This window comes from Bombus bifarius, unplaced genomic scaffold, assembly GCF_011952205.1.
Source record: "Bombus bifarius isolate JDL3187 unplaced genomic scaffold, Bbif_JDL3187 scf7180000008006, whole genome shotgun sequence".
NCBI classification, from domain to species: Eukaryota; Metazoa; Arthropoda; class Insecta; order Hymenoptera; family Apidae; genus Bombus; species Bombus bifarius.
The window spans coordinates 1,815,788-1,830,209 of NW_022884384.1; the positions used below are offsets into that span (position 1 = coordinate 1,815,788).

The 14,422-nt window shown below is 39.9% G+C and overlaps 1 protein-coding gene across 5 annotated transcripts in view; it reads right to left on the reverse strand.

Annotated features, from left to right (window-relative positions):
- Positions 1-14,422, reverse strand: part of LOC117206441 — a 153,064-nt gene that overhangs the window by 47,308 nt on the left and 91,334 nt on the right. For all 5 annotated transcript variants that reach the window (XR_004487393.1, XR_004487392.1, XM_033445792.1 and 2 more), the window contains exon 2: positions 7,761-7,864. Coding sequence is in view for 3 of the 5 variants with exons in the window: in XM_033445792.1 (XP_033301683.1) it covers positions 7,761-7,864 (104 nt within the window). In the remaining 2 variants the exon portion in view is untranslated. The remainder of the gene's footprint in view (positions 1-7,760; positions 7,865-14,422) is intronic.

Here is a 14,422-nt window from a genome sequence, read left to right on the forward strand (position 1 = left end):
TTAAGTTCCATTACAGATATTACGGTAGAAACGCCCATGTACGCTGCTTTTTAACCAATCAACGATTCGTAGAAGAGATATACGCGTGTGTCACATGATTCGTATAACTTAATACGCATCACGTAGAAATTGTGCTAAATGTCGTACAGTATATGGGAACCAATGCGTTAAATGTTACGCGTTATACGCGGAACAACGAGTCGACACGCTGCGGTTACCACCAACGTTTGCACATTAACGTCTTTACGGGACCAACGTTCGTGGAAATTCATTGACAAACGAAACAAATTCTTTTTAACAAAACGTTCTCATACTAAGAAGATCTTATATCGTACGATAGTAAATTAAATATAATCCGAGTAATTGGACGTAGATTAATAAATAACAAATTAATAAATAAAATAAAACACTAGTACGTTATATCGAGAGTAATATTTATGCAAAGTAGGTGCCATTATCGGTATGTGAAAATATCGAGCGTTTAAAAGCAAACGTTTACACGAACCTATCTATCGTGTAGTTTAATACGGTGTTATAACGCGGTGCTATTAAAGTTGTGTAAAAAGAATTTGATTACTACACGATTTAAATTAAAATAAAATTAGGACTTATTTATGCGTGGACCAAAAACTTGTATCCTCCGTACATGTATAATAGCCATTAAACGTAGCGATTTCTTGCTATACGACACGAACCTTTATATTCCAATTGCTTCAAGTTGTTTCGATTATCTTCGCTAAAAAAATGACGTAATCGTGATTTTACGTATGACGTTTTCTTTCACGTTGACTATATAATATGTGACGATATACCACGTTATCCGAAGATTTGTCTTTCCTTCTTCATCGATGGTATTCAAAGTTTTATCCTCTTGCTGAAATCTTATAATCTTAGAAGAAACATTCTCGATGTTTCGGTGGATTGGCAAATGATTCGTCGAGAACGATATATTAGTAATTGAACCTGTTGGACCCATTGAATCGATGGTTTCTTTAATCGACGTTCGACTGCCGTCATCCCTTAATAACTATAATTTATGAGCGAGACCGGTGCCGCGACTTTTCTTACCCCTCGATTGATTCTAGCCGACGGGGATGCCGCGGCAGTTGATTACGAGCGAAATGCTTGTAATTAAGCTAAAATTTCACGGTCGATCGAATCAATATGGCGGTCGTCTTTCGTGCACTTATTACCATGAAATTACGAGGTGCCGGATCTGTGATTATGACATGATCCTTTAAGCGCTTGGAAAATGCGAACACGACGAAGACGCGACCCAGTCGTCGACCGACGGAAAGATTACGCGAGTAAGATATTCTCGTTCCCCCGGCGTTATTATTGAGATGGCCACGTGATCGTTTGACGTAACGCGCGAAAGGATATCAAACGAAGTTTCTTATAAATTTTTAATCGTTTTCAGGGTCTTCGTTCGTTTCAATTAAGATATAGGTTGCAATGTTTAAGACATCCGTAGCAAGATCGAAGAAAAATTCATTAAATACGTATAACTTGTTTTGATAATCTTTTGGCAATTTCTCTTAATGCTTGCGTTTTAAATATATCCACGCGATAAGGTAGCTGTGGCCAATTAAAATCGAATACAAGAAAAATCCGAATTTCGATAACAATAAAGAATTCCAACATTCCTCGTTACAGCTACGTTATCGTGTACGTTCTACCGATAAAATTAAATCCTTGAATTCGAAACCAGTTATTCAATAATATCTCGGTAACGCTTCGCCACAGTAATTACACTTGAACAACTATGTCCGAGAGGTAGTTCCAGAGAAGTCACTCGAGGCAACGATGCTTCTATGAAGAAAGAAGAAAAATATCTATGACCACCTTGCACGTGATAGCTTGATCTTGGAACTGCGAGTTATCAGAAACGTCGATCTGCGGGTTTCTTACATCGATGCGCGCTTTTCATCGTGCAGCACGCGGCTTATTTGTATACAATAATGCGAAACGTTGTTTACGAGCGCGACGCTGCCTTGTTGCATAAATTCGAGATACCGATCTCTCTGTCGTTTGTACGATCCGTTTTAGATTTGCTCGTACCGGATGTTACGAAGTGTCATCGCTGAAATTTTACCTCGCATGTCGGACTCGTCCCGGAATAGTCGACTACGTTAAAAATCGCCACTGTATTGTTGCTCTCCGAATAAATTTGCATACGTAACCGCTAGTAAACTCGAATCCTACGGACGTACTTTTAAATTTATCGATATTACTTGTTCCGAGATGACTATCACGATAACTCGATTAGATTTCTACGTAACAACTGTGTTTTAAGGGATAGTTTGTGCGCCGTTTAAATACTCGTCTTAAATGAAAATACACGTTTACCGAGATCGCAATTTTCACGAAGTAAAATCGCATTTGCATAATTGAATTATTTGGTAGAAGACTGTATCGTTGTTTATGTACACGTATACTCGTGCATAAACGTATACGAATTGGCGAAAGGAAAGCAAGTTCAATTAGTAGCAAATAGATATAAATTAAACTGGACGTGAAAATGAATTACTCGTGCAAACACCAGTTGTATTTAGCTCGATCTTTCTCGACATATAGTTTGCACGTAGCCTTTATTCCTTACGAGCCGTATAACTTGATGTTTTTCTCTCATTGCCGAAACTTAAATCTATATGTATATCGCAATCTTTTTACGAGCTTACTCGATATCTTCGATTATGGACTTGAGAGATGGTCAAGGTATCTCGACATTGACATTTCGGGATAAACACTTGATCGATCGTGTGAGAAATTGCGCTTGTATTTTGGTCAACGTTTCCTGCACATTGACGTCTACTTGTTCAGGGCAGACCTGAAACTGACGGTTCTATAGCCGACTGTCTCCATTTATACTGCGCGATGTTTCGGTTGGCCGATCAAACCGATGACTCAACTCGGAAATTCTAACCAGATGCTCAACCCGGAAGATCTTACCGGAATTCGATTGGCCAATCAAATTAAACGACTTCCGGTAATATGTTCCGGGTCGAGCATCCGGTTAGATCTTTCGAGACGAATCATCGGTTTGCTCAGGCAATCGAAACATCCCTCGATATAAATGGAGACAGTTGGGATTTGAAACCCTCGGTTTCGGGCTTGCCCTAAACCAGCAGACCGCGATGTTTACGAACCGTTGGCCCAGAATGCCAGGGCAAAGTCCAAACACGGTTGCTTATTCCGAAAAGTCAATATCGATAAATCTTCAAATATATCTACTCGTTACGATCTTCGAGTTTGCACTTGCAATTTTTCAGCTAATAGCCTCTCATTTTATCCAATTATCATTCTATTGTCCATTTACTCCTATTTCTGATAATAATTTCCTAAGATATAGATATATTAATAATTTTACTCGGATACGACGAGCTTTTCCAGCTGCGTACGACAAGTACGAATTTTCTGTTTTTTTAATTCGGTTATGCGAATCGATCTTCGTCGCTTTGTCGATCCTCGTGGAATGCACAGCCATTAAAGATTAAATACCGATAAAGAAAATAGACGATCGAAAAGTAATATGATTTTTGACAGGCGATCGACCACGATAAACGACAGAAACGACCAACTACAAATTTATCCTTTTATCCCCTCCATTCGCAAACAGAATTTCAACCGCTTGACTTATCAGGTGATAGGTACTAATTGCCGCGAACCTATTTGCTTATCGTTTGCCCTGTCCATTATAGGCTAATTAATAATTTGGCGATAATGATTCGCGAGATTGTCGCGTAGGGCAGGAATGCTAATTCGTTCTGGAATCGGGTCTCGATCGTGGTTCCCGCGTCGTCGCGTCGCTTTCGATCGGGCGAAAATAGCAGGTACTCGCGGTGCAGGAATTACGTCGTGCACGGTTTACCTGACAAGCCAGCCAAACAGAACATTAATCCGTTACCGGCCGCGTACCAACACCAATGAAATGTTTGCCTAGCTGCTCGTGTTATGTAGATTAGTTATCAGATACACCGGTCTCGAGTTCGCGTTGGAACTTGGGTGCACTATTCGATCCCTCTATGCACAGTGCCCCGCTGAGAATGTAAATTGGACATCCGTGAATTTATCGCGGTTCGCCCTGTGATTTCTTCATTGCGAATCCCTTTGGGTAGACTCGCAACTTTCAGAGAGTCGCGCGATCTCGAATTACGTGCAAAATCAATTGCTACCTCGTCTCATCGTTGTTCGCGGTGTTTCTTCCTTTATCGACCTTCGTGTTGGAACACCAACGACGAAAGGCAAAAGTTGCCGCCACGGAGTTATCCTAACGAGAGTTCAAAACGAATGCGATTTCTGTTAGCGTGAATTTTGATAAATTCCAGAGAAACGAACGCGTGGGAATTGAGCTAACTGTCGGAAATAGGTAGCTGTACTTTATCTTATACGCGATTACGCGAATCGATCGGTAAAACTATATTTACCATGTTATCCTGTTCAACGATAGCGATAATACAGGTTGTTGATAAGAAATACGTCGATCTTGTATTTGAATTTGTAGAGTTTGTAGAACGAATAAAGTAGAAAAATATTTGATCGATAAATACTATGGCGTCTACAGTAAGAAAAATATATTTCACGTAAAATCCTCTTGATACGTTTTCTTCGATACCTTCTCTTGAAATGTTCCAAGTACGTCTTACACATATATCATTGCTCGAAACGTGAATTCATTTCTCAAATTCCATATCTTATTAATCAAAAAATGTAAAAACATGAAAACTCGAATCAAACCGGTAATTCCAATACCACGCTTGCCCCTTATCAATTGAACCTGTTCCGCAAGCTGCTCCAGTTCATTGTCCATTCCAGTAATCGCCATCATCGATCTCCGGCAAACGTTCGTAACCAAAAATTCTTACCGTGCTAACGACGTACCTACAAAGTCTGTTATCGAAAGAAGAAGTTAAAGGATGAAAGTTTGCATCGAAAATCGGCCAGTCATATGAGTAATGGAGCAGTCCTATCGAACAGACAGCGGATACTACGATCCTCGACATAGTAACAAATCCACGGGTTGGTGATGGTGTGTCCGTGATTGCTAGCATGCAGATACGCGGCGGTCTTTATTAGCTGAAACATCCATCCAAGTACATTCCGAGAGCGGACCGACTAGATGTACGATACGATTTTGTTCGATGTTTCCATTCCTGATACGGCTCGAAACGTACCAGACCACTTTAATGAAACGCGCTTTTTAACGAGACTAGCTTCGAGTCTGGAGACGTTTACCACGTCTTTATTTCAATCTCCTTTGCCTCTTCGATCAGTCTGCTTAATCGTCGAGCGTCAAAGACCTCTTTGAATTCTCGTCCTTGTCACATAGTTCTAGCTTCGATAGTTATATGTACAGGGTGATTCGCGCAACAGGGACAAATCACGTCGAGTCGTTAAGTTTGAATCGATGGGACAAACTTTAACGAGTGGTAATATTAGCCCGGTAAATTCAAATCTCGAGGAAACGGCATTTATCTTACGTACGCGTCGATCTAATAGAAAAGACGTTAGAGAGGACGAATGGTTCGAGATGGATCAACGATCGATATTTCGGTGTACAAAGGAACGTGCACAATGCGTATATTTGTGCACAGGATGAGTCGTCGTTCCACCTGAATTACCTGTAAATTGTTCGCCACGTGAAAAACATTGTTACGCTATCGATGGAAGCTGCACCTGCTTTTTTATTCAAACAAATCTTAATGCTACCGTTTACACGAGAAATTACACGAGAAATACACGCGTATTATTTGCATGTGGTGTATGTTAAATGGTGGAAATCCAGTCCTTCTCGAGTCGTTTCTCCTTATCCTCTGACATTTTCTTTTAACTTTAAGCAAAAAGGAAATGTTACTTGTATCAATTCCGTGAATCACCCTGTACAAAGACGGAAGAAGAAAGAAGGGAACAGAGAGAGAGAGAGAGAGAGAGAGAGAGAGTTGAGCGCCGTCGAAACGGTACACGAAGACTACCTCGGACCGCGTTCCGTATCTTACGCGCATTGCACACTATCACGATGTACGTCCAGTTTGATTTTGTGTCGCTCGCATATCAGCTGGTTTTAATCAACGGTGCTAGGTCGTTCTCCACGCTCTAGATTACACTGGAATTCGTGACGTTAAGTCGAAATTATTGTTCGCTCGAGTGTACCTGCACTGTCAGCTTGTTTGATTAAAGGGTGTTCGCTGGATGAAATACCGGCGATTCGAGTATACAGTTTCGGTTTCGTCCTTTTGCAACGATAAACATTTGTGCACAGTTCGCTGGATGGTAGGCGAAATTGCTTCTTAAAACTTATTAAATGTCGTTGGTTTAGTCGATCGAAGTTCGATACCTATCCGTGTGTCCGTGCTTTTATCCGTGTATTCTATATTCGGAAATCTGCGTTTACGCGTTAAGCTCGGATATCGTTTTGCAAATTGTAGTCTCGTCCGATATCGCTTTATGGTATGGTATCGAGTGAGATACGGTTAAAGGGGAATCGTAAACGTTAACAGATTTTTGCCACGTCTCTAATTTTAAGTCGACAAATGTGTAATATTAAGATTCGTGGTAAAATAAGAAGAACGAAGAGAATATACGTCGCAGGATTCGGATATAGGCCATCGCCATTAATCCTGCTTGAAAGATCTCATCGTTCTATGTTCTACGTTCGATAGCTTGGAAAATGGTGTGAAAGGGCAACGTGAACCTCGTTTCGACGAACAACGAAGAATGAGCTGAAATCGTGGCAATTAATCACGGGAGAAAGCATCAATTTCCAAGGTTGGAAAGAATTCGAAGCATTAAGTCCGGATGGTTTATACGTACCGACACTGAAACCTAGCTTTCCTACGAAATCGAATCAAATTCCAATTTCCTTGTTACACGGATGGCCGTGGAAACGCGGCAAAAATCGCCAAAGTAACAAGATTAATCGGTCATTAAATGTATCTTCCTGCGAAATGGTACACAGTCAAGAGTGTATCAACCCCAGGAGAACGCATTCCTTTTGTTCGGTACTAGTTACAGCGACGCGGTGGAAAAAACGAACGAAACAGGGAACGATAGCAGTTAAGGGCTAAACCTGTTTCTCAGGCTCGGCATAGCCGCTCCTGTATTCCGATCAAACGTCATCTACTTTAATTAAGTCTCGAAAACGTTGATCGTGCCGACGACCGCCGATTCGTCTTCTCGTTCACGAATTCGAACGTTCGTATTTATTGCGATCAATCGCCAGGCAAAATGCCACTTTAGATCGTTAGAAAAGTTGGCTCGCGACTGTTATTCGTTTAACCGCCTAGATGTTTAAAAATCGTTCTCTTACAGATATTTGCTTTGCGTCGTTTGTTCCTTGTTACGTCGGTTACGTTTTATCCTCGTTCGACTCGCTCGACTCTACAAAAAGACCACGTAACGGCCAACGAAACTGCCACGAAATTCTTCTACGCGTACTAACTCTAGCTCGTCGTTAGCGACAATCGGACCGAAATCGGTAATTGTAAGAGCGCGTTCGTTAACGAAATAAGCAAGTTCGCCCGATCGAGATCTATAGCTGGCATCGCACGAGCCGATTTTCTTCTCCCGGCTGCGTTTCTACGATTTAGATGGTAGCGATAGGGTATCGCGGAATGGAGAGAAACGTCGCGGTAAGGCGCGGGTGTCGCGTGGCAGCTCGATTTTCTCAGCCGAGGAATGCTCCGACCGCCTGTCGGAGGCGTGCTACGAATCGATTTTATCGAAAGGAAGAGCAACTTTTTCCGGCGAATAGCTTGACTTACCGAGCCGTACAGAAGACCACAGGAATCCATGCACAGGTACAGACAGGTCGCAACACCTTGGATCCTCAGTTGACCCCTGGATACAGACGTTCGTTGAAATATTGCTGGAAAATAAAAAAACCAAACGGGTCGATTAACGATTGGCTCATGATGCATTAACGCGAAGTTTCATCGAGTTCAACGTCGTTGAAACGTTGTTGGAATTTAATTTACTCCGTAATTAGCTCATTTTCTGATCAGATACTTCTTGTTGGCTATGCGATTCAGAATGGATAAAGGGGAAATTAATTTAGGTTGCTGCTAAGGATGACCTATGCGGTGTTCGTTGTTACAGCGGTTATTAGCAGTGATCGATAGCTTGCTTTTTATCGCGATAGATCTTTGGTATATTGTTTATTTAACGAAGCGATCGTTGTTAAACGTTCTTTACCCCAGAATTCGGAAAGAATTTTCGACGTTGATCTTTTTGGTTCCTTGCTACTACCAATTTTCCACATGCCAACCACTTGAAAGTCCGTTTATCCTGTAGCACCGGATGTGCCTGGTACCACCGTACTTGGTCTCCTTTCTGATCCGAGTCTATACAGTGTAATCATTTCCATTTTTCCTCGTATGGAAATACAAAGTATATATCACGCGCATTTTTGACAATGCTCCGGCAAAACGACCCACGAGTTTTTCACCTCGAGGTATCGATTATGGGAATTGAAATAACCCAAGGGGCGAGTAATCAAACGTTTTATAAGTTAAAGACGCACGGCAGCTTAAATCGCTAGTTATCGATAACATCGCAGAGACATGTCGCAAATAATAACCGTCCCTCCTTTCTTCTATCTACTCCTGCTTTACGATTACATTTGCTGCGTGTTATATCGCAGGTGATCGTTAACCCAGTATATGGCGACTAAAAATCATACTAATAATATTGTTGCCGGTATCGGCGATTTAATTGAACGTCGATCAAGAAAGAAAGTCCCGGCTACTCTTGTGTGGCCCGAGTAAATGTGAAATTATTGTATGGAATTGTCGTGTCGGTGCATGATGCACGCTGTTCCTTTTTCTGTTCCCAACATTTGCTATTATTTATTACGCGTCGCATTTATTATATTTTATTCCTTTTAAACATTGCTCCTACGTGTCTTTATACCTCACGTTTTAGCGTAATAGAGGCATCGTCTATTGAAACGATCTGTTCCACCTCTTACAATTTGTCATTAACAACGTCGCGACACACAAGTACGCGTAAAAAGCGATATCATTTATAAATGTTACTCGATCTCTTTTAACATTTCTTTGTTTTTAATGGAACGATCGTGAAAAATTCAACTTTTAAAGAATCCCCGAAAAAGCAACGCACTAGCGATGCGCACGCTTTCTATGCGCGAAGTTCGAGATACACGTTCGAAACTGGAACTTAATCATATGTATCTGTACATCGAGATACCGATTCTATTAGTAAGATGTATATAATCGATGGAAGAAACACAGCGGAGTCGTAAATTAAGGCGCGAACAAGAGCGCGCGCAAATGAACAGAATAAACCAAAACGAAGAAGAACAATCAAACAAGAACTGATTTTCAGTAGCTGAAACGAGAGTATCGATTTTCGTACCGGGTTTAAGTAACGTTTCTAGGACTTACGTTACGAGATTCTCTGCGTGTACGAATCTCATAAAGAAGAGACATTGTTGCGAGGATATCGACATGCAGATAACATTTTACTAAACGAAGAAACCAGTGTACGCGTCATGCGCGTTGTTGATTTACTTTTACGTGTCGGATAAACGAAAAGTAGATGCATTCGTTTACCGAAGCTAGTGTTAAATACGTGCGCAAGTAACTCGTGTTTGCAGAATTTCATTTACGATTCAAATTACTTTATTCGATTCTAGCGAAATAATATACAGCTCATATTTCAATTAACGCTACGTAACACCCTATTATCATAGCATCGTAATACCGCATATTACACTGTTAAATATCATCAGAGGAGCCTATTTATTGGAACGAAATTTTAATTAATCCCTAATTGAACTGCCGCTAATTGAATCAACTTATCTGAACGTAAACTCCTATTATTTGATGATATTTAATTTATAGATAGTGGAGGGAATTAGCGTGCCTACTCCTACATGTATAAATTCCAGTTACGTTAACTATTCATCTCCCGATCGGAGATATGTATATGGAGTTCTATAAAGTGCACCAGTATCGCATAATATTACAGTATATCAAAAACGAGTCTTTTAATAGCAATTCCTCTCTTAGGAGTAGCAAAAAAAAAAAAAAAAAACAAGAGAAGAAAAATATGTTCGATTCTAGAGTCGCGTTTACTGGAACGAAACGGCATACTACGTATGTATATACCTGTAAACGGGTCGTTACTCCATGTAATCGGGTTTTTTAATCGAGTTTCAATGCTAGTCTCCCTCTATTACCAACGCAACGCCTCTAAGCACTCTGCCTTATCTCTTTGACTCGTTCAAGGTGAACGCGATACTGTCGTCGTTACGATTTGACACGCGATCAGAAGCGCGCAGCGTGATCCCGCTCACCTGCGTCCTGTAAATTTCACCAGCGTGTAAACACTCTGCCTCCGAGTTGACCGTGTCTTTTTCTCCTTTCGTTCTTGTTTCGCGTACGTACGATCAAATAAGCTGCTCGTTTTACCCTCTGACAGGAATACACGCGCCAACGCGTGACATATCAGGAGAGTGAGAGTGAGAGAGAGAGAAGAAAAAATTGATCGCGATCACTAGCGATGGGCTCAAATGCGTCGCAAGTAAGTTCCAAGGTAATTACTTAGTTTCCTTTCCTACTTTTCGCTATTCGACTCTGCTCCTTTTTTTTTTTTTTTATAAAAAATAAGGAATCGTTAAAAAATTACCAGAAACGTTGGGTTACTTTTTTGGGGCCAATAGTTTGTGCAAACACGTTGAAATAGACTTGTTAAAACCAACGTTTCTTGGAAATTCGTACATTAAACGAGCTAAACCGAAAAGATATTCAACTTTTGTTTATTTTTACCTTTAAACCCTTACGTATCTCTCAAGGCAGAGTTGAACAATTTGGTCGTACGATCAAAATTGAGTGATCTCACTAAACCGCGTAACTATCGTATTATACATATTTAAAAAAAAGAGAGAAAATGATACTTTCGAGTAGATTCGAACTCGATCGTTGTATCTTGCAAATATAATAAACAATATGCAACGGACCTGGGATATTGTATTTAGTTCCGGTTTTTAAGTAGGTACATACATATTGAACTTGATCCCATCGCTAGTGGTGATGTTTGAATGAAATTCAGAAGAGAAGCGGCAAGACAAGTCGAAGGCAGGGAACGGAAGGATGTCGTAAAGTGGCAATTTGTTAATGTAAACTGATGTCTCGAGCGAGCTGCTCTCGTGAAACCCAATCGAAGCGTGTAATTTTTGTATTTTGTTTGTCACACAGTTAGCACACCTCTGACGAGTTTTTATTTTTGAAGAGTATGTCTCGAATGAAAAAGGAAGAGACGAACCAAAGAGGCATATAAGCTCGTGTTTGCTCTACAGATACTTAAGGTTGCGCCCAATCTTTTTATCCTTTGCTTTAATATTTACTTTGTACGTTGCAAATTTCAAATGCATATTGATTCAGCTATCTTTAATTAATTTAATTTATTATCATATTATTATTATAACAAATGAGGCAAAAATAACATGAGAAACGATGCAGGCATTACATTAATCGTACCAATACGTATGCTGCTAATGATAGCGTAAATAATTCTTCTCGACATATCAAAATCGCTGCGAAAAAGATTATTAATTAAAAATTTCGTCGCTCATCGTGTAATCATGATCTCGGTACCTGCTACGGTATATTCCCTGACATTTATTTATCGTGACGTAATACGACTCGAGTAACTCGGGCAACCATTCCGCGGCAACTTTTTAATTACTCGTAATCAGAATCACAATCGAAGGAAGAGACAGAGGGGCGAGAAAGGGATAGAAGTTGAGATGAAAGTTACGAGAGAAGTAAAAAGACATAGACGCGATCCGATCGAAATTGTCGAATTCTAAATAATCAAACCGTTATTTCTTCATCGTATCAAGGACCGACGACATTTAATACGTGACGAACGACGACAAAACCGACCTAAAACTGGCATAATGCAACCCTCGTTGGGTTCTCAGCGCTGCTTATGAATTAGTAATCTCCAATTATGCCATCGATCTTACACATTTCGGTGTATTTTTATGTTTTTCCTTAACAGAGTTTTTATCGTTGATACGATGCGATTGGTGTGTTGGACAGGATGCCAATGGATTGTAAATCCGTTTCATTTATTCAAAAATATACCAGTTGTTCGCATAATGACCCGCTTTTTGCTCGCTTTGCGAGGCAAGCGGACGTGTCCCTAGAGACAATTAAGCAACGACCCGTTTCGAATAGAAATTAAAGTACTGCTCGTTTGGTCGCCACCTCGAGAAATCGACGATCATGTGATTTCTTGACCAGGACCGTTATTACAGCCACGCGATCCACGCATTCGACAGAAAAAATCCGAAGATTGTGGCTCGTGATTGTATAAATGGAATTATTGATGGTTTGACATGGTAACGGGTGTTATTGACGCCGAGGTGCAGCAGGATCGATGCTACGGAACCTGGTAGTTGGAGGTTTGATACAGGCAATGGACAGAATTCTAAAATTAGCGTTATAAGGATAGAAATAGCAGGCTTTTAAAAGCTGTAAATTTGCAAACACGGTAAACTCGAAAGCAACGAGCGTAATGCAACGAGTTGAGAAATTGCACGGGGCATGGACAGAATAGTAACAGTAAGGTTAATATCATGAGAGTAAAAATGATAGGTTCGATAGATAGTGAGTTGTAGTTTCGATGCGTCGAGAAATTAAGACAGTGGCATTAGGATTAAGATATACAGTGATAATAAATTTTCCAAAAATATAATCGGATATTAAAACAACTTTCAATTTGAATTATATCTTGAAATTCTTATTTCGAAGCATCTACGAGAAATTGAACAAAATTGCATGATTAAATATGGCAGGTACGAAAAGGTCCAATTAAGAAATTATACCTATGTCTATAAGTGGTATAAAGGTTTTTGCGTAAAAAAATATTTCGCACACGAGTCTATATCTCCCAAGCCCGTTTCAAAAGAAATTAAAAAAGGAGTAATTTATTTTATAATTTAATATGGTTGTATAAAACGTTCATGAATATATTTATTAATATTCGCTGGATATTTATCGGATATTTATTCGAGAGTCTTTGATAAAACAAAATAGTAAACGTACCGAACTGAATATATAATACGTCGATTCATTTAACAACCGAAACGTACGCTCCAATTCCGCCGGTACAATCAGCAAACCAATTTCATTCTCCAATTACAGAACATGCAAAATTTCGCCGTTGCGCGCATATATTATCCAAAGAAAATTCATTTTTACGGATTATACGGATAAATAATATTCCAGATGCCTCATAGCGATCGAAAGTACACTGTCATTATTCAAATTACAGTGCGGTTAGTTTTTGCCATTTTTATAGATTCTTGCGCGGTAGTGACGACAGCCAGCTCCGCTTGCTTCCGTTCTCGATACTGGCCAATATTCCAGTGTTAAATGTTTGCCTCGAGTGCGTTTCAGCGTATTATATGTAAGCTTATCCAATGATCGTGCGTGGGTACACGTTCTTTAACGTACACGCGAATTATAAGCTTTCTCTATTCTTATTTTCAGATCAATTGAAATTCCTTTTTTTAGATATTAATTTATGACAGGCGGCAAATCAATTTAAACCGTACGAGATATTTACGAAAATTTGCCAAACGATCATTTAGAAAAATTATACGTTATTCTTTGGTAAATTAGCGTGGTGAAATTTTACGCGAGAATCTTACGCGCGATTGAGAGGTCTGTTCCACTAGGTAAATGGACGAAGTAGCCCGTATCGACAAAAAAGTATAAGATTAACTTGCTCGCAGCTAGAACAATTAAGTCTATGTCTTCGGTACCACAGCCAAATGGACGGATTAGCAGCCGTCGGTGCAATTTATCCTGCTTGTCACTCTTTCGTGATTGCTAACTTGGGGGTTGAAGCGCGGTTGATGAGATAGGTAGGTACGAGCTGACATCCGAGGTTCTCATCGCTGTCTCTGGCACGTGTGAACATTCGAAGAGAATTTTTAAAACGTTCGATTACAATGTTTGTAATCTAATTCCAATTTACTGTTGTTTATGTCATCTTCTCGAAATAAATGAACTTGTGGAAGTAAGTCATTGGTTTCTTGAAAAACGAATATTAATCCTGTACTATGTAATGAGATTAACGAGTCGATTAATTTGGTTTCGAAGAGACTCGTATTATGTACTACTCGATAATGATTTAAGGATCCGTAACGTTTCGCATTGACACAATTATTTACGGTACGATTATTCGATACTTTGCTTGAAATATCCTTTCAAGTCGTTTCAAGCGAGTCGTCTGATCGATCGTTTTAATCAACGGGAACAAGTATAGGAAGAAGGATATTTGAAATTGATAGATTCACACCGATAAAGCGGTCACGAGTTGCTTGGCATCGAGTAACTTGACAAATCTCGACGAGATTTAAGATACTGATCTGCTTAAAACTCTTTAT